Source organism: Leiobunum rupestre, chromosome 9 (assembly GCF_980474605.1).
Source record: "Leiobunum rupestre chromosome 9, qqLeiRupe1.1.hap1, whole genome shotgun sequence".
NCBI classification, from domain to species: domain Eukaryota; kingdom Metazoa; phylum Arthropoda; class Arachnida; order Opiliones; family Sclerosomatidae; genus Leiobunum; species Leiobunum rupestre.
In genome coordinates, this window is record NC_143392.1 from 15,379,307 (window position 1) to 15,399,538 (window position 20,232).

General features: G+C 41.2%; 1 protein-coding gene across 2 annotated transcripts; it reads left to right on the forward strand.

Moving 5' to 3' along the window:
• Nucleotides 1-612: 612 nt before the first annotated feature.
• LOC149926639 (T-box transcription factor TBX22-like) lies at nt 613-12,450 on the forward strand. 2 transcript variants are annotated; one of them, XM_090158861.1, is made up of 7 exons: nt 613-929; nt 5,311-5,515; nt 7,453-7,569; nt 8,156-8,477; nt 8,608-8,672; nt 11,673-11,737; nt 11,834-12,450. In XM_090158861.1, the coding sequence occupies exons 1-7, from the start codon at nt 764-766 to the stop codon at nt 12,220-12,222; spliced, it is 1,329 nt and encodes a 442-aa protein (XP_090014987.1). In that variant the 5' UTR covers nt 613-763; the 3' UTR covers nt 12,223-12,450. The 2 variants fall into 2 exon arrangements, with proteins under 2 accessions (XP_090014987.1, XP_090014988.1); XM_090158862.1 differs by lacking the exon at nt 613-929 and adding an exon at nt 2,161-2,251 and having other exon boundaries at nt 11,834-12,446.
• The last annotated feature ends 7,782 nt before the right edge of the window (nt 12,451-20,232 follow it).

Sequence of the window (20,232 nt, forward strand, 5' to 3'; positions counted from 1 at the left end):
AACCCCATCAACAGAGCGTTCTCACGACGGTCAGAAACCATTTCAATATGTCTTCAATTAGCGTATCATTTTTCAAATATAGACTTTCTATCGATAATTGAGCGATGCCTATCGTGTCTTAACACTTCGCGCGACCTCCCGGGACACAGTGCTGGCCACGCTGAGTTGGCGCGATTTGGCGGGGTGATGGAAGACCCCGAAGCAGCGGGATCCGGAGGTCGCGCGAAAACCAGCGCGATAATCAACTTCTCCGTTTCACATTTTTACTCGATCAACTCGCGAGTTTTGGAAAGATGCAAAGTTTCTAGTCTTTCGGAGTTGGAAGACATATTTGACGAAAGATAAACGCTATTCTCCCAAGTTGGCGTTTCGGCGCTTGGAAAAAAAGGGGAGGAGATTTCAAAGTGAACGTGGCTTATTTCTGGAATCACGCCTTCATCGTCGCCAGTCCCTCGTTGCAATTCGACGCAGATAACGGACATCTCGAAAAATCAACCATTCGACAATGGCTTCTCCTATCAGCCATCTCAAGTGGCCTCACGTCAAGAATGGCAAAAAGGTGATATTAGTAATTTTGTTCGCTGCCGGGATGGCTTTTTCGGCCCTTTCACGACTCTAGCGGCTGGTCTACGTTTCGCCGTTTCCCGACTTTTTTCCGGGGCAACTTTGTCTACCTCACCGGGGTCCCGTTTGGCACCTATCCAATCTAATAAATAATTATCGCGATTAAAATAATTCGATCGGCTACAGACTGTGGAAAAATATGAGCTTGTCGGAGGAACCTCCGCGGATGACCCCGAACGTATTGGCCTTTTCAGTCGATGCCATCTTGGGCCGAGGACAGTGCAAGAAGAGATCTGCCGATTCTCCACTCGATGAACCCGCGAAGTCCAAATGGCTGCGCCAATCTCACGCTTTTTCCATTGAAAGTAAGTGCTTTGGTTTCTTTTTCATTTTGCATTGTAGTAGTCAGTGGCGGCTTCACTTGAACCCGGGACCCTAGATTTTAAGCTTTTTTAGGGTAATCTTGACCTTGCTCTAGTCTCGTCTCTCGTCCCAAGGCTTAAGCCACGGTCACACTAGAGATTAAAACCCAGTTTAGGTCGGTTTGAATACCAGTTTTGACGGCCGACGATAATCCTTGGTTCACACGTGCGAAATCGCTTCAACCCACGGTTCGCTTATAGCAAAGGCTTAACGTCATTTCAAATTATGACCAGAATTTTGAAAATACTAAAATGTATCCCAAAAAAATTAGTTAACCATGTTTACAATACATACAGTAATATTATTTGACATTATTTAGAGTTTTATTCCCATTATTTTGGAAAATACGAGCAATTTTACTTCCCCGTCTTACCGTTTTAAAAACAGATTCTAAGTTGCATCCCGAACCAACACGAAGCGATTTCTAACGCTGGTTTTGAAAACTAGTTATTTAAAACGAAGCGATTTTAGGGGTAAGTGTGAACCTGGCTTTAGTCTACTCAGGGAATTAGTTAATCCAAAACTGGTAATGATTACTGTATTATTTATGCATTTGTTGTTAATTAGTTTTCGTATATTTTTGGGGAGAAGTTCAAATTTTAGCTAATGATCAATCGGGGGTCGTGCAGAGAAATTACGCAATATCAGGTCCTCCTTACCCAAATTTCCAACGGGGATGCTGGTGAAGTACACGTTAGTGGACCCTTATTAAGCACGCTTGTGGGTCCGTTTTTTCCGCAGGGTCTCAGGAACCTTTGCACCCTGACCCCTTTACATGGTTCTTGATCCATGCTGGATCTATCAATTTCAATTTCTCAAATTAAGTGTTTTTGCTATTTTAGGTATACACCAAGTAATACGCTTGTAAAATAATTAAATAATTTAACTGTAAAGCTCTACTATGCTCATTTACCAATATTTTTCGTTCATATCAATCGATATTTATCAATATTTTTTCTTCATATCAATAATTTTATTATTTTGGAGGTATAAATCTGTTTATTCAATAAAAATATAAAATTTTTCCCCCATGTCACCCGAGTCATCCGAGGTCGACTGTTCTATTATCTAACCCACCCACCCCCTCCCCCTTTCACTGCGTCCTGCTTTGCATTCGACACCAGACCTGCCCATATTTTGTCACAAATCTATTGCTTTCTTATGTGGAAATGTTTGTCATCTTTATCAGGGTTCGTACAGAACCTGGATATCCTGGAAAACCTGGATAAGTCAGGGATCTGTAAAATGGAGAAAAATGTCAGGGGTAAGTCAGGGATTTTAGTTTGTCAAGCAAACCACATCTTAACAAAGAATTTTTGCCCTAAAATAATAAAACAAAAATTTAACCAAAAAGGTCAGGAATATTGGCAAAAGTTGGTCAGGGATAACCTGGAAAAGTCAGGGATTTTAGATCAGAAATTTTCGTACGAACCCTGTTTATTATCCGCTTTGAATGAAATTTTCATTATTACAAGAAAAATCTGAACAAAACCCTAGCTTTTAAATTTAACCTGTGGCCTGATATGTGTAACACCTAATAAAAATTCAGTGACACTAAAATTCTCTAGCGTTTAGTATTAGTTTTTAAAACACTGTTTTGAACATTTCTTGCATGCTTATCTAGGTGACCTTTTAATTTAAATTTATAAAAATTTGTTGAGGGTTTAGCTTTTTGGTCCCTTTTCATTATAGACTATGCTACATATTCGCGTATTTATCGCTCTTTACAATGCTATCCATAAGTGGTTTTTATTAACTTAGTTAGTTTACCAAGTCAATTCACTAACTAATAAACATTACATTATATCTCAATAACTACTTGACCAAACTGAATTAAATTTCGTATCTCGGTAGAACGAAATTTCAAGCTTTTAAATCAAAGATAAGCACTTAGCTGAATTTTAATGTTCCAAAGATTTAATTCACTAATTGATTTTTTATCTCACGTGCGAATAGGGCATATCGCGCCGTTTCGAATAATCGCGTTTATATACGCAATATTCCAGATGTCCATTTGAAAACATTTCAATGTTATTAACGCTTTTTCTTAGAAACTACTTTACCGGTTTACGTGAAATTTTAAGCAGAAGTAAAATTCAATATTCTACTGGTCTTGTTGAAGCTCAAATTTTAATATTTGTTCCCTGACCGGAGATATTTAAGGTTGCAAGAAATCTTTGCGAAAATATCAAACAGTTTTAATGTAATTTCACACATTACCAAGTCTTAGCATAGTGATAACAGAATCAAATGAAACAATGCATAGCTAGAACTTCCTAAGTACCGTAGATCGTGTAAAGGTATATATTCTAAATTTACCTGTGACTTGGGATATTTCAGTTGAAAAGTCATTTAGCATTTTAATTGATAAATAATCATTTAATTGTAATCAATATTTGAAAATTCATTTAGTATTTTAATTGATAGATAACCAATTAATTGTATTAAATGTTATCGTGCGCTAGAGCGTTTAGCTTTTGTTTGGAAAACATCGCGTCAACCTAGATATAAGTTAGGTATGATTTTCTACTGTCCAAGCAGTTTGGTTCAATTTTAAATATTGGAAATGAACACATATAGTACAAACAGGTCCGTTGGATTTAAAATAAGCAATGTGTTTTCGATACGTGAACCAAATCACATCGATATCTCACATATTCAGTTTACTAAAATTTCTATTATAGAAATGGAACATGAAATGTGATAAAAGAGTGCTATGAGAGTATAAATTTTAACTAGAATAATATTGTGAAAGTGAGACTAAACTCTAAGGATGCACCGATATATCGGCCGATTAATCAGCTTATTTTTCTAATATCGCTATCGGCCAATATCGGCTTAAGCGAAGCCGATATTGACCAATTATTTGATTGGCCGCGCCACGGACGCCAGACTTCAGAAGCTAGACCATACCTTATTTTTAGACAGAGGGTTAAGAGTGTAAACAAATAAAAAACAACGATATTCGATTGGTGATAGAAAATATGTATCACGTAAAATGAAAATACACATTCGGATATGCTCTTGCAAACTTATTTCATGAAAAATTCGAATAAAATGGTATGACAGCGTACTGAACCGTCTTTTACAATAATTTTATCATATAGGCCTACACTACTGTTATGATAGATAACTTTGTTAATATCGGCTGATATTTCGTCCGACATTACCGCCGATATATAGGCCACGAATAGCCGATATATCGGCTGTACCATAAGTAACATAATCACAATAAGTATGACAGTTAACGAGATTTACAACCAAACTGATTTTTATAGTTATTGCGTAATCAAGATGTTTTCTCAGCACAGAGACCTCTAGTGTCTAAAATATGTGAGACTTCCGCTAAGCTGAAATATCTGCATGGTTTCCGATAGATAGGCAGAATATTAGGCTAAAATGATAACAATTAAACAGGTTTTCTCGGCGCCACGAGCTCATGTTTTTTTTATCACGCGTGATTCGCACGCGGGCTTCAAAACAAAGCCAAAGCCCCTCGCTACTCCAGAACGTGCTCTCCGATATTAGGCTTAAAATTTTAACCAAAATTAGTCATCCAAAACGGTAAGTCGCGAGTCCAAGTCACAGCTTGAAGAGAGTATCAGTGCCGAAAAAAGGTTCGGTTCGAAAATTAGCATTAAAGCAATAGGAAGTGTCATACTTATTGTCATTATGTTACTTATGACTGTACCCATATCGGTGCATCCTTACTAAACTCTGGACTTTGAAATTTGGAAGGTTAAAGATCACCGCGGTTCTGAAAGAGAGTGCCTTCCATATTTTTAATACTTGTAAGAGAAGATTGTAATTAAGCATATATTCAGAAAGAGGGAATTAAATGTGGCCACTGTTTTAACGGCACCCCTCAATCCTTTCTGGATTTTGCAATAAGCAGCCAGTAACATCAAGGAAGAACCCTTCGAAGGCGGCCTGGGAGGAGAATGGAGGAATGGAACGATACAGAGAGAGAAAGCGAGATTGCACAAGCGACGGCTTCTGGGTAGGAAGCTAATAGCAAAAGCTTGTTTTCCAAAGGACCGCCACTTTCACCCTCAATAGCGACTACCGGCCTCCCTACTTTTAAATTCTACCAAAGTAGATCTCTTTCGAGACCCCTTTTACGACGCCGGCCTATACCGAATTTACATTTTACGCCCCTCGTAATATTAGCCATTGAATGATGGTCTACTGGATATTCTAATTCGCCAGCGTACATTTTAAAGAGGATGTATTTTAGGCCTAGCCGGCGTGCGTGTTGTTATTAGCGTTTGTTTTAAGACGTTAAGCCTCTTATTCGAGCTCTTATTATATCGTCTTTCGCAGGCTCCAGATACGGCGTCAAATCGACCACTAGCTCAGATCTTTTACATACATCTCGTCCTGGCGTGAATTTCTCGGGGCGCGGAATTTCGAATCTCGACTATCATCAGCAGAGACACGGTGATATTCAACTGGAACTATGTGGAAAGGAATTGTGGGCCGAGTTCCATCGGCTGGGCAACGAAATGATCATTACCAAAGCTGGAAGGTATTTTGACCTACCGTACGACGATTATAGGTGAAAATGTTTGGCCAATTTCGCTAGACACTTTCTATGTGCCCAAATAAAAACAATTGCAAGTGGTGTATATACAGGTCAATGATCTCACCTGTTATTTTTTATATTCGTCTTTTTGGCAAGTTTCCTAAATCAAGGCGTAACATTTTCACCGATTTATTTAGTGAAATACGTTGTAAACTTAATAATATAATAAAATTATTTAATTCAAATTAAATTAAGTATATTGAGTAGAGAAACTACGTTTAACCTATTTTCTTGTTTTAATTAAGTACTTTTACATCTTTATTAAAAGAAATATTATTTAATTTAATTATTAATAAATTTTATTTCTTTAAAACCTGACATTTTCGCAATTTAGTTTTATCATGGATCGATTCCAAAGTCCATTTTGGTTGTTTAGCTAGCTTCTTTGATGTCCAAAGAAAATATATCTCTTTTGACAAAAATAAAGTCCGGTTGATAATATTTCCATAGACGAGGATTACGTCATAATATTACCGGAAGTGAGTACACTTATATTTCCCGAGATATAATTTCTATTCCATCCTCTATTTTCTTTGGGGGTGAAGAATACAAATTTTACTTTCGGTAACATTATTAGAGGTCGGGGACGGTTAATCATTATCCATGATTAAATTGATTTTTTTCGGGGAAAAAATGTAAACAAAGAAATTTCCCGGTTAATATTTCGGAAAATGATTAAAAAACATGTATTATTCGTAAAATTTGAGCTTTTTATCGAAAAAACGTCGTTTTTTCGATTAATTTTTCAAATTTATCAAACAATTAATCGTATAATACAGAAATATAAATTACTTGATCAAAACGTTTTACGAATAATTTTGAGAGCTTTATCCATTGAATAAAAGTTAACCATCCCCGACCTCTAAACATTATGACGTAATTATCGACAATTGGTAATATTATTCACCGTCAGTTCGTCACGCAATAACAATAGAGAGTTTCAACAACCCATTTCTAGGCGTAAACGCGAACGTCTACGGCTCTTACCGACACGTGGGTCAACATTTCGTTCAGCTAAATTAAAAAAAAAATAAGTCTAGCGAAATTAAATAAGACCTCATCTGTGTTCCAACTAGGATACTGATAAGTGTGAAGGCGACATGCACCAACATCTTTCTAACTTTGAAAAAAATGGTGTGAAGGTCCCGATGCCATATACACCCAATAAAACTTCATTTAGATATAAAAAGGGACACACAACATTTTGTTTGCTGTACGACCTAATTAGTTAAAATAAATGTTATGCCGAAACTATGGTCGGTTTTTAAATAAATAAACCTTTTACTTACGTATTTATTTTAAGGTGTTTCCAAAATATTGTTTTATAAAATAAATAGCATTTTTTGTAAGTTTCACTCGTCTTCTGCTATTTCAAATGCCGGATTCCTGTGTTACCGGCGTTCCTAACGTTCGATAAATTTCTCGGATCTGGCGTAGACGTTCACGTTTACGCCTAGAAATGGGTTGATGAAACTCTCTATTAACTTTCAAACGTGGAGATAAGTTTTAAAAAATCCAGTTTATATTCCTTTTCTATATTTCATTTGGCGCAAGTTAGTTGCAATTAATGAAAATTAAATCAGTTAAATTAGTTTAATTTATTCTAGGTGGATTATTTATCAATTTATAACTTCTATATCTCATTTGTGTTATGTAATCGGCAAATATATTTACGAGTATGTAACATCTGCGACATGATTAAGTCACTGTGTTTGACTTCCAAGAGCGTTCGCTAATACCCTCAGATAAAATTAAGCCCGTTTTTAATTAGCTTTGTTTTCATTTGCGATTAACTTATGAGTGGGCTCATTTCGATTAGTTTTATTTAATCTTCAGTAATTGTAATTGTAATAGAACCGGTTTTTCATTTCAATCCACAGGCGTATGTTCCCGTCCCTAAAGGTCAAAGTGTCTGGTTTGGATCCGGACGCAAATTATATCTTCTGGGTGGACGTGGTGTCTTTGGATGACAACCGGTATCGATACGTCTATCCAAGGTAATTATCTTCTTGAGTAGACGCTTCAATAAAACCCATTCATAGATTCGCCAGGAAGTTGTAGTACATAGATCATGGACGTGCAAGCTACTCTTTATATGGTTCTTGTAAGGGCTGGTTTTCCAAAGGGTAAAAACGCCGCGATGGTGAGAGCGTCGACTCCAAAAAATTGAATTAGGCCTAACAGAGATTTTTGGCGTTGACGCAAAAATATTACGCCTAAGTCTTGGTTTCCACTAGCGTGTTATAATGAATTTCTGTAGGTCCGAAAGTTGAGTGACGCGCCTTTAAACGCGCTAGGGAAAACCAAGGCTAACGGAGATTTTTTGCGTCAACGAGAATCATTTAGGCCTAACCAAGATTAAAACCAAAGTGAATGTCAAACCTAGTTGACTTGGTTTGACTTTATTATGGATTGTAGTTGGTTGCTTAGGATAGTCTGGAAAATCTGGTAACCAACCAACCGGAAATATTTCATTTAGGGGGTATTGAAGCGCCTGCTACCACGTTATCTTAGGTGGTTTCTCAAATAATCATGGGATAAATAAATAAATAAATAAATAAATAAGATTTTTTTGGAACTCAGTTCTCAATGGATGGTGGCGGGAACGGGCGACCCACCTATGCCCTTCAACCAGTACATCCACCCCGATTGTCCGTCCATGGGACGTCACTGGATGATGCAGTTCATCAGCTTCGACCGGTTGAAATTGACCAACAACAAGCAGCCTTCCATCAAAGGACAGATCTCGTTGCATTCGATGCACAAGTACCAACCACGAATCCATATTCAGAGGATCACCGACCTCCAATCGGACCCCGAATTGCATTTGGACGAGAAGAAGGCGCTAACCTTTGTTTTCCCCGAAACTGCCTTTATCACCGTCACGGCCTATCAGAACCAACAAGTGAGTTCATCGCTTCTTTATTAATAATTGGGCTAATATTTTATTTTCCCACCTATACTCTCCATTTCTAATTTGCTAGTACATTTCAGCATGTAATTTGCATATTTCTAATTTTTCTCTTTTGGCGCAGATCACTCGGTTAAAGATTGCCAGTAACCCTTTCGCCAAAGGATTCAGGGAAACAGTTAGATCCAAGTAAGCAATTAATTTTTTTTCATTACCTAAACTCACGTTATTGACGTTATTTTAATGCTAAATACCTGATATTTTAAGTTATAAGTTTATAAAGTTTGTCCATAAGTATGACACTTCCTATTCTTCAGGTGCCAAATGTTTACTGAGTGCTTTTCGTGACACTCTATTTAACTGCATTTTTGCGTCCGCTCGCTCATACGTTTCACGTACGTAGCCTTTGACAGCGGCTCATTAGGGGGCGATTTCTCAGTAAAATATTTCCCTGCGAGATGCACTTATGTAAAAGTATCATATACCTATGGACAAATTATGTCTATGAGTAGACAAACCTTACAGTACAACGGTGATATATTGCCTTTTTCGTGGGTGGGCTACTTACTAGTCACAACGTGTAAAAAAGTTTTTTAGAATTTCTTTAGTTTGTGCATGTTTTTATTTTTTTCCCGGTCGGGTGTCACCCGGTGCGGGCCACCCCGTCGTCCCCCCTAGCTACGCCACTGCTTTTTCATTCTATCAATTTTGTTATCAGAATGTCCTCTTTTGGGTTTCATGTGTTACATTTCTAACTGAGCTGTTTTTAATGGCTACTTTATCTGGGTCCATCTCAATTGAGACCATTCGCGCTTTGCAGTAAACAGAATGAAAAGAAACAAATTTCTAAATAAAAACGCAATACTCTTTAGGATAAATTGGTTTTAAAAAGGAAAGGATAGACGGGAGGAAGCCAAGCATTGTTATTATTGTTGGGCGCACCTCAGTCGCGATAATGGCAAGTTCTTGGCATCATTTTGAGCCCGTTTATTTTGGGGATACGATTCTGATAAAGGCGTCGTTAGGACTCTACTCTCGTTAGCCGCTTGACAGTTGGCATGATAATTGCTTTAAAACAAACAGAGACTGGCGACAAAGTTTCGAGTAGGCGCCACATTTCTCACTCTTCTCTCCGTCAACGAAAGTTTTCGGAGGCGACTCTCGGGCGCCTAAACCACTTCAACTCTCGACAACCTTCCAAGCGAACTCCCAGAGCGCACTGCTACGACCTTTTTTCCTCGCTCTCTAATTAGACTTTGATCCTTCCCTTTCTTTGTAATTTTCCACGGAACAAATCCCGGGATTCTTGGCAAAGTAGGTTTTAGATGATACTGTCGTTAATCGGTGACATAGTTGAGGCATCAATAGGCGAAACTATAAAGTAAATTTGGTCTTAATCAACTTGTTAAAATGGGAAAACAAAATCACGTGACTACCTTTTCACAGCCAACTTCGATTCGGTAACTCGTGTTCATAGTTGGCCGTGCGACGGTAAAGAAAAAAATTATTCCTTCCAGATACGGTAGACAGCTAATTAACTTACACCCTTCTATTAAAAAATGTTTTAAATAATAATAATAATTATATAATTTAGATGAATCGATCCAAAATTAAACCATTGTTAGCAAAATAAAATGAATAATAGTTCGTATTTCTTAGGATAGATGGCGCTGCAGTTCTCCACAAAATCACGTGACTACCATCTTTTCAGCCCCCTGAACTTTATAGTTTCGCCTAATAGGGACATGAACGGGAGATTGAAAACCCATCTCGATTCTATTGCATCCTAGACTTAATTCGACTTAATTACCGTCACCCGGTTAGTTCGAAGTAAGAAACACGCGTTCAGCTAGGCAGATATCGCTTAGTCACGCGTCGTGCAGCTGATCTTAGTCGCTTAACTAGTGACGCAAATATGACTTACAGAAGCGAGAATTGCGTATTTTTCGCGACTGGTATTTGGATTCTTCGATAGCGGTCGCGAAATAACTCATCGGGCCTCGTTGCTTCTTTTGTAATCTTGACGAAGTAAAGTTAGTGCTAGATGATCAAAAACCGTTTTTTGTATTTATTCACCTTGGCTATCGATAAAGTCAAAGCCCAATAATATTTTCGCTTTTCAAGTAGTCGGGAGCTCTCAAAAAATAACAGTGAACAAGGGCTTTCAATTCGAGCGATATAGGGTAGGGGGGGACACTCCGTAATGAATTGTTAAGAGGGGAGGTTGGCGCCGTTCTGTCGCCAGCTCCTGGCGTCGTCTGCGCCGTATCAGTAAGCCGCTGTCCGATTGTACCGCTTTGTTCCTTATCTGTCTCGCGCTAGAACTCGCCAAAAAATTCGATGTCGATTGCGTTACCACTCAGGCGTTGATGCCAATTCTAATGAACCTTACCGGGTCATTGGGGTTTCTACATCTTCGTCAGAGGTCGAATGTAGCGCTACTATTTCGGTCGTTAATGACCTAGCTGTACCTTTTGTTTTCGCTAAAAACCTTTAAAAGTTTATCTAAACGCTCGACCATCGCTCGTGGTCAATTTGCGTTCTTCGTCGATATGAAGCGTAATTTTGTAAGGATATGTTTTATTTCTAAGCATAAACTAAATATGGTCGTATAATTTCGATCTTTAATTGATTTTGTAACCACTTTTTAGTTGAGAAGGGGGGGAGAGACGCTGTAATCGGTGGGAACAGCAGTTTTACTATCAGAGTGTCAGTTTCTTTGAACAGGACGTCGAGATGTAGAAAAACATATTAGGAAACGATAATTTCTCTTTAACAAGCCTAGAAACTGATTAGCGGCGACGTGACGACAAAATATCAGAGCGAAAAAATAGATGGCTCGTCCGTACATGTCTGCGAGATATATATTTGTTCGCATGTAGCGTTGGCGCCAGTCTTAGCGCCGAAACACACCATTGCCACCAACGTATCTCCATGGCGATGGTGCGGGCGGGAGACGACAACGGGTGGAAACCCACTTATTAGTAAAGGCCTATATTTTCCCGATTATCAAAGGCTGCCTTTAGTGCTATAGAAACCGAGTAATCGTCGATAAGAAATCAATGTTTATAAAGTACCTTATCAATAACAATAGATTCCCCCGAAGAGGGGGTGTTATCTTTCTTTGCTGAGAAGTACTTTTACAAATATATAGGACAATTTGTTGATAGGTTTATTCTTTCTCAACAGAGACGAGACTGACCAATACGAGGCGAGCCGACTGCTGACCGGTAGACCGCACTTCAACTTTCCAGGTAGGATCGACTCCCATTTTAGCGAAACAAATTACCATAATTCACCATTAATTTTTAACAATCTTTCCTTCGCTAACACTCAACCGTGACCAACAGGCGTGTTACTGCCGCATCACCTTCCCCCATATCCGTACTTACTCTCACCGTCCAGTTTGTGCAACACGTCCTACATACCATACTGTCTAGTGGAAGGTTGTCCTTCGACCAGCAGCCACTTGATCAGCGCACCGATCCCTACACCGCACGTGACCACTTCGTCCTTGTCGGGCGGTTATTTGTACGCGGGCAGTTCGCGGGGTGCTAAGATGGACTTGATCGCGGACTCTAGTAAAGAGTCCAAATACAATCCGTTGGACAGTAATCGGACACCTCCGTCCGTGAATGGGGAACTGTACTTGGAACAGAGTCCTATGAGGTACGGTAGCCTCGCTATTCGGGTAATAGACAATAATATCGAACCTACGGAGTCTAGCTCCCGTAGGTAAATATTTACTGTGATTCTCAGAAGCGTACGTGGTATAAAGAGCTAGTCATGACATATTAACTCTCAAGTTTATATTAAAATGTACAAATTATATTTTGAAAAGTTTAAAAAATTAACGGAAAAAGTAACTATGGTAATATGGCTGACAGAATTTTTGTTCTGTATAATGGAGATTTTATTAATATCAATAAAAAGTGTAAAATAATTTAATCAATTCGCGTCACTTATTACTGTTTCTAGAACAAATCTTCGTAGACAGTACTTCTTCTCCTGCAATAAATGCGATTTTAAATTCGTTTTTTAATATATTATAATTTCACCAAGAATGTATTCATTTCACCAGATAATATCAAGCCGTGATCGTACAGGAGATCTTTAACCCCTTATCGAGAGAAAGGGGTAAGGTTTACACGAGGAAAGGCGGGGGGGCGTGGTTTTTCTGCCGGGAATCACTAGTACTGCCCAAATATTATCTTTCAACCTGAATGCATTCTTGATTTCACTTACCTTTTTCGATTGCGCAATGATACATAAATAATCAACAGCATAGAAGTGACAAACACAATCCCGACCGCAATTATGGCTATAATCAGCGTCTATTTGTAAAAAAAAATTCTAGTTACAAACATTTAAGTAGTTTTTACCTGAACAAACAAACTTTTAAGTAGTTTTTACCTCAACAAACAAACTTTTAAGTAGTTTTAACCTCAAAAAACTAATTTTTAAGTAGCGTTAACCTCAACAAACAAACTTTTAAGTAGTTTTAACCTCAAAAAACTAATTTTTAAGTAGCGTTAACCTCAACAAACAAACTTTTAAGTAGTTTTTACCTCAACAAACAATCATTTAAGTAGTTTTAACCTCAACAAACAATCATTTAAGTAGTTTTAACCTCAACAAACAATCATTTAAGTAGCTCTCACCTGCGAGATTGAGGCTCCGTTTTCGAAATTAGATTTTGTTCCCAACTGCAGGGCTTCGTTTATGGTAAATTCGATTTCATTAACGAAAGGTTCCAATAGGGTAGGATCCACTATGTCCCCACTTAAGTATTTGACTTGGAAATCCACGATTGCAATTTCCCTTATGTATTGAATAAAATATTGTATTAAAGTTAATAGGCACCGTTAGTAATAATAATAATACCAGAAGTATATACTATATCTCCGAGTGAATTATTCATCTTCTTATTATTTTTATAGGTATTTTTATTTCCTTAAAGAATAAATAAATAATTTTGGCTTTGGAGCATCTACCTTCCACGGCTTTCGCTATTTTTCAATAAAGTAAGAAAATTAGTGATCATCGAAAAACGTTCTAAAGTGACTATCTAAAACTATTGCATGAGTAAAATGTTCTAATATAAAAATAACCCTACTTCATGTAATTTTTACATTCTACCACACGGATTTGGTGGAAAACGTTGGAGTCAATGGAAAGTACCTCAACGCTGCGAAGGTTCAAGTTTCATTTTGATGCCTTAGAGGCTCAGATAGATACTTCACTCGAGAGATATATCATTAATTTATAATACTAACCCGTTAGGACCTTTGGCGATTCTCATCTCACTTTCAATTTTTACATCGTCTCCCAACTTCTCTCGAACTAACTCCGTCAGCATTCTTCCGACTAATGTTCTTTTAGACCAATCCGTGGTCACCTTTTCGTGCCATACAGTTATCGAGTTTGCGAACCTATCTATGATGATTCCAGAAGGTGTAGGTGTGCTCTCATCCGATGTCTTGGTAGAAATATCTGTTCCGTTTTGAATATCTTTGGTTAGAGTACCGTTGTATATGGTAGTTGAATCTAAGGTTGTTTCGGTAAAATTACAATCTAAAGTGGTGGTTAAGGGCGTAGCTTCGGTTACGTCTGACACTGTGCTGCCTTGCTCGGGAATCATGGTAGTTAAAGGCGTTGCTTCGGTTACGTCTGACACTGTGCTGCCTTGATCGGGAGTCATGGTCGTTAAAGGCGTAGCTTCGGTTACGTCTGACACCGTGCTGCCTTGCTCGGGAGTAGTGGTCGTTAAAGGCGTAGCTTCGGTTACGTCTGACACTGTTCTGCCTTGCTCGGGAGTCGTGGTCGTTAAAGGCGTTGCTTCGGTTACGTCTGACACCGTGCTGCCTTGCTCGGGAGTAGTGGTCGTTAAAGGCGTAGCTTCGGTTACGTCTGACACCGTGCTGCCTTGCTCGGGAGTAGTGGTCGTTAAAGGCGTTACTTCGGTTACGTCTGACACTGTGCTGGCTTGATCGGGAGTCATGGTCGTTAAAGGCGTAGCTTCGGTTACGTCTGACACCGTGCTGCCTTGATCGGGAGTCATGGTCGTTAAAGGCGTAGCTTCGGTTACGTCTGACACCGTGCTGCCTTGATCGGGAGTCATGGTCGTTAAAGGCGTAGCTTCGGTTACGTCTGACACCGTGGTGCCTTGCTCGGGAGTAGTGGTAGTTAAAGGCGTTGCTTCGGTTACGTCTGACACCGTGCTGCCTTGATCGGGAGTCATGGTCGTTAAAGGCGTAGCTTCGGTTACGTCTGACACCGTGCTGCCTTGCTCGGGGGTCGGGGTCGTTAAAGGCGTTGCTTCGGTTACGTCTGACACCGTGCTGCTTTGATCGGGAGTCATGGTCGTTAAAGGCGTAGCTTCGGTTACGTCTGACACCGTGCTGCCTTGCTCGGGAGTCATGGTCGTTAAAGGCGTAGCTTCGGTTACGTCTGACACCGTGCTGCCTTGCTCGGGAGTAGTGGTCGTTAAAGGCGTTGCTTCGGTTACGTCTGACACCGTGCTGCCTTGCTCGGGAGTAGTGGTCGTTAAAGGCGTTGCTTCGGTTACGTCTGACACCGTGCTGCTTTGATCGGGAGTCATGGTCGTTAAAGGCGTAGCTTCGGTTACGTCTGACACCGTGCTGCTTTGATCGGGAGTCATGGTCGTTAAAGGCGTAGCTTCGGTTACGTCTGACACCGTGCTGCCTTGCTCGGGAGTAGTGGTCGTTAAAGGCGTTGCTTCGGTTACGTCTGACACCGTGCTGCTTTGATCGGGAGTCATGGTCGTTAAAGGCGTAGCTTCGGTTACGTCTGACACCGTGCTGCCTCGATCGGGAGTCATGGTCGTTAAAGGCGTAGCTTCGGTTACGTCTGACACCGTGCTGCTTTGCTCGGGAGTAGTGGTCGTTAAAGGCGTTGTTTCGGTTACGTCTGACACCGTGCTGCCTTGATCGGGAGTCATGGTCGTTAAAGGCGTAGCTTCGGTTACGTCTGACACCGTGCTGCCTTGCTCGGGGGTCGGGGTCGTTAAAGGCGTTGCTTCGGTTACGTCTGACACCGTGCTGCTTTGATCGGGAGTCATGGTCGTTAAAGGCGTAGCTTCGGTTACGTCTGACACCGTGCTGCTTTGATCGGGAGTCATGGTCGTTAAAGGCGTAGCTTCGGTTACGTCTGACACCGTGCTGCCTTGCTCGGGAGTAGTGGTCGTTAAAGGCGTTGCTTCGGTTACGTCTGACACCGTGCTGCCTTGCTCGGGAGTAGTGGTCGTTAAAGGCGTTGCTTCGGTTACGTCTGACACCGTGCTGCCTTGCTCGGGAGTAGTGGTCGTTAAAGGCGTAGCTTCGGTTACGTCTGACACCGTGCTGCCTTGCTCGGGAGTAGTGGTCGTTAAAGGCGTTACTTCGGTTACGTCTGACACTGTGCTGGCTTGATCGGGAGTCATGGTCGTTAAAGGCGTAGCTTCGGTTACGTCTGACACCGTGCTGCCTTGATCGGGAGTCATGGTCGTTAAAGGCGTAGCTTCGGTTACGTCTGACACCGTGCTGCCTTGATCGGGAGTCATGGTCGTTAAAGGCGTAGCTTCGGTTACGTCTGACACCGTGGTGCCTTGCTCGGGAGTAGTGGTAGTTAAAGGCGTTGCTTCGGTTACGTCTGACACCGTGCTGCCTTGATCGGGAGTCATGGTCGTTAAAGGCGTAGCTTCGGTTACGTCTGACACCGTGCTGCCTTGCTCGGGGGTCGGGGTCGTTAAAGGCGTTGCTTCGGTTACGTCTGACACCGTGCTGCTTTGATCGGGAGTCATGGTCGTTAAAGGCGTAGCTTCGGTTACGTCTGACACCGTGCTGCCTTGCTCGGGAGTAGTGGTCGTTAAAGGCGTTGCTTCGGTTACGTCTGACACCGTGCTGCCTTGCTCGGGAGTAGTGGTCGTTAAAGGCGTTGCTTCGGTTACGTCTGACACCGTGCTGCCTCGATCGGGAGTAGTGGTCGTTAAAGGCGTAGCTTCGGTTACGTCTGACACCGTGCTGCCTTGCTCGGGGGTCGGGGTCGTTAAAGGCGTTGCTTCGGTTACGTCTGACACCGTGCTGCTTTGATCGGGAGTCATGGTCGTTAAAGGCGTAGCTTCGGTTACGTCTGACACCGTGCTGCCTTGCTCGGGAGTAGTGGTCGTTAAAGGCGTTGCTTCGGTTACGTCTGACACCGTGCTGCCTTGCTCGGGAGTAGTGGTCGTTAAAGGCGTTGCTTCGGTTACGTCTGACACCGTGCTGCCTTGATCGGGAGTCATGGTCGTTAAAGGCGTAGCTTCGGTTACGTCTGACACCGTGCTGCCTTGCTCGGGGGTCGGGGTCGTTAAAGGCGTTGCTTCGGTTACGTCTGACACCGTGCTGCTTTGATCGGGAGTCATGGTCGTTAAAGGCGTAGCTTCGGTTACGTCTGACACCGTGCTGCTTTGATCGGGAGTCATGGTCGTTAAAGGCGTAGCTTCGGTTACGTCTGACACCGTGCTGCCTTGCTCGGGAGTAGTGGTCGTTAAAGGCGTTGCTTCGGTTACGTCTGACACCGTGCTGCCTTGCTCGGGAGTAGTGGTCGTTAAAGGCGTTGCTTCGGTTACGTCTGACACCGTGCTGCCTCGATCGGGAGTAGTGGTCGTTAAAGGCGTAGCTTCGGTTACGTCTGACACCGTGCTGCCTTGATCGGGAGTCATGGTCGTTAAAGGCGTAGCTTCGGTTACGTCTGACACTGTGCTGCCTTGCTCGGGAGTCGTGGTTGTTAAAGGCGTAGCTTCGGTTACGTCTGACACTGTGCTGCCTTGCTCGGGAGTCGTGGTTGTTAAAGGCGTAGCTTCGGTTACGTCTGACACTGTGCTGCCTTGCTCGGGAGTCATGGTTGTTAAAAGCGTATTTTCGGTTACGTCTGACACCGTGCTGCCTTGATCGGGAGTCATGGTTGTTAAAGGCGTAGCTTTGGTTACGTCTGACACTGTTCTGCCTTGCTCGGGAGTCGTGGTTGTTAAAGGCGTAGCTTCGGTTACGTCCGACACTGTGCTGCCTTGCTCGGGAGTCATGGTTGTTAAAGGCGTAGCTTCGGTTACGTCTGACACCGTGCTGCCTTGCCCAGGAGTAGTGGTTGTTAAAGGCGTAGCTTCGGTTACGTCTGACACCGTGCTGCCTTGCCCAGGAGTAGTGGTCGTTAAAGGCGTAGCTTCGGTTACGTCTGACACCGTGCTGCCTTGCCCAGGAGTAGTGGTCGTTAAAGGCGTAGCTTCGGTTACGTCTGACACCGTGCTGCCTTGATCAGGAGTCACGGTTGTTAAAGGCGTAGCTTCGGTTACGTCTGACACCGTGCTGCCTTGCTCGGGAGTCGTGGTCGTTAAAGGCGTAGCTTCGGTTACGTCTGACACCGTGCTGCCTTGCCCAGGAGTAGTGGTCGTTAAAGGCGTAGCTTCGGTTACGTCTGACACCGTGCTGCCTTGATCAGGAGTCACGGTTGTTAAAGGCGTAGCTTCGGTTACGTCTGACACCGTGCTGCCTTGCTCGGGAGTCGTGGTCGTTAAAGGCGTAGCTTCGGTTAATCCAGACGCCGTGCTTGAAATAACGGTACTGCTTCTTTCGCTAGATGATGCTTCCGTGAATAAGGTAGTCATTTCAGTCGGTGTATCTGTCATTTTGGTTGGCTCAGTAAAATTACTTTGACTGGTTGAAATCGACTCTGTTGTTATTTCCGATTGAGCCGTAGTAAGATTTTCTCTTTGTGTTGTAAATTTGGTAGTTTTCGCAATTTCGGTTGTGTAAATGCTAGTACTTGTTTCCAATTTTACGTCACAGTCTGTGCCACTCCACCCTTTAAAACAATCGGAGATATAAGCTTATCGTTAATTGCACGCAAAATAGTTTACCAGTTTGACATATTTTCTTTCCTGTTTCTTTGTCGCATGTATAATTCGTGTGTCGGCTCTGTTTGGGGATACACTTTACGTTGCATTCTGGCCCATAGAAATTCTTCTCGCATTCAACTGACATCCCAAATCGAACACTGCGTATTTTATTTGTTAGGTAAACTAAACCACGAATTTATTCATATGAACAGAGAATATGTAGTTGCAACTAGGAGCAAGAAACGCAAGAAGAACGCAGCTAGCCTTTAAACACGCTAACGCAGGGATGTGTACAAATTTCATTGGACGAACCTTTACGGAAAGGGGGGAAGACAATTTCCGGATTTTCCCCTTCCGATGGCAGCAGGCGCTAAAGTGTCTAACCAATGAAAAATGTACACAAACAAATACATTATTTTTGACGGGTTGCGTTCTCCTTGTGTGGGGTGTTGTGTTTGTTGCTCCTAGGCTGCAACTATGGCCTCGGTTTTCATGACTCCCGGGGGAGAGCATGCTATCGTAGCGCGATAAAATGGGAAATATTGCATAATAATCAGCTAGGCTTATACCTAACGCACCATTTTAGACGCAAAAAATATAGCGACTTTTAAAGCCCTTCATGCTACTTCCTAAATTACCGTTAACCTCAACAAGATTTTACGGAAAGGGGAAACGGAAGAACTGTGGGAAAACCCCTCCAATCAGTGAGGATAGAACTTGCAAACTCAACGCAAAAGTAGTGGTTCTGAGGTGCCACCCAGTTCTTTAAGCTGGTATCTAAATTTCTAATCACTCTGGCACCTCACCCAAGCCTGAGGCATTCACATATTCTCTGTTTAGCAGAATTCATACTAGACCAATTTTTTATAATATTATATTTATTAATCTTACCTCGATGCTCGGACGATTGTTGCTGTAACCTCAGAACCGGCCTTCACGTAGACATCAGTCGCGAGGTTATCTCTAATATGTCGACTAACTCCATTTTCAACAAATCCATCAACGAAAACTTTCACTCTGGCACCTCCCTGAAATTATTTCATTTCTGAAAAACTGCCATAATATATTCACGTATTTAATATTTACAGGCCACATATGTGTAACGTAGTTTTGCTTATTTATATCAGGAAAATCTTTAGCAAAGTCGACGTAGGAGCTTGTCAGATCTTCCAAGAGTAAAGTCTGATACCTGCATATTTCGTCTTCAATGTCCACTCTTTATACGTTAAATATTAATATTAAAATTTATCATTCATAGGTATATTTATTTTCTAAATACTTACGTTTTTAATCCATCTACACAAATGGCTAAACTATACGTGCAATATTTTCCGCATAAATCAGGGTAATTCCATTTGAAAAATTGAAGCTCAAATTTTAAAATGGCGCCACCGTGGACCAATTGTAAAATCTGAAAGAAAATATTTTAAAACTCCGGAACTACGAATTAACTCTAATTTTGTCTAATACACTTACATAAGTTAGACATAAAATTATTAATTCTGTTTTCGCCATATTAAACGTGTGTTTTCTTCTAGTTACTCGGTTAAAATAAACCGAAATATTTTCAATAATAAATTTTCCGTCCTTTGAAAGGTTTATCGTATTGACATTGTCACGGACATTTCCGTTCTTATCTTTTGGGGAAATTTCACTTAGTAGAAAAGTCTTAATTGAACGTAGGAAAACTTACAATTAGTCTTATCTTCGAATCTGTCAGTGGAGTTTATCAAAGAGTTTATGAACTTGAAATAAATGAATATCAACGAAATCTTATTATTCTTCCAACTATAGGCTTAATCAGTAAATTGCGAAATAACAACAATGATTAACAATGATAAAACGGTATTTATTAGATACACATAATTCGCGCGCCGA

Coding starts and splice junctions, on each gene's coding strand:
- LOC149926639 (XM_090158861.1), top strand. CDS start 764: ATGAGCTTGTCGGAGGAACCTCCGCGGATGACCCCGAACGTATTGGCC. Junction 7,570..8,155: donor TATCGATACGTCTATCCAAG/GTAATTATCTTC, acceptor TTTGGAACTCAG/TTCTCAATGGATGGTGGCGG. Junction 8,478..8,607: donor CGGCCTATCAGAACCAACAA/GTGAGTTCATCG, acceptor CTTTTGGCGCAG/ATCACTCGGTTAAAGATTGC.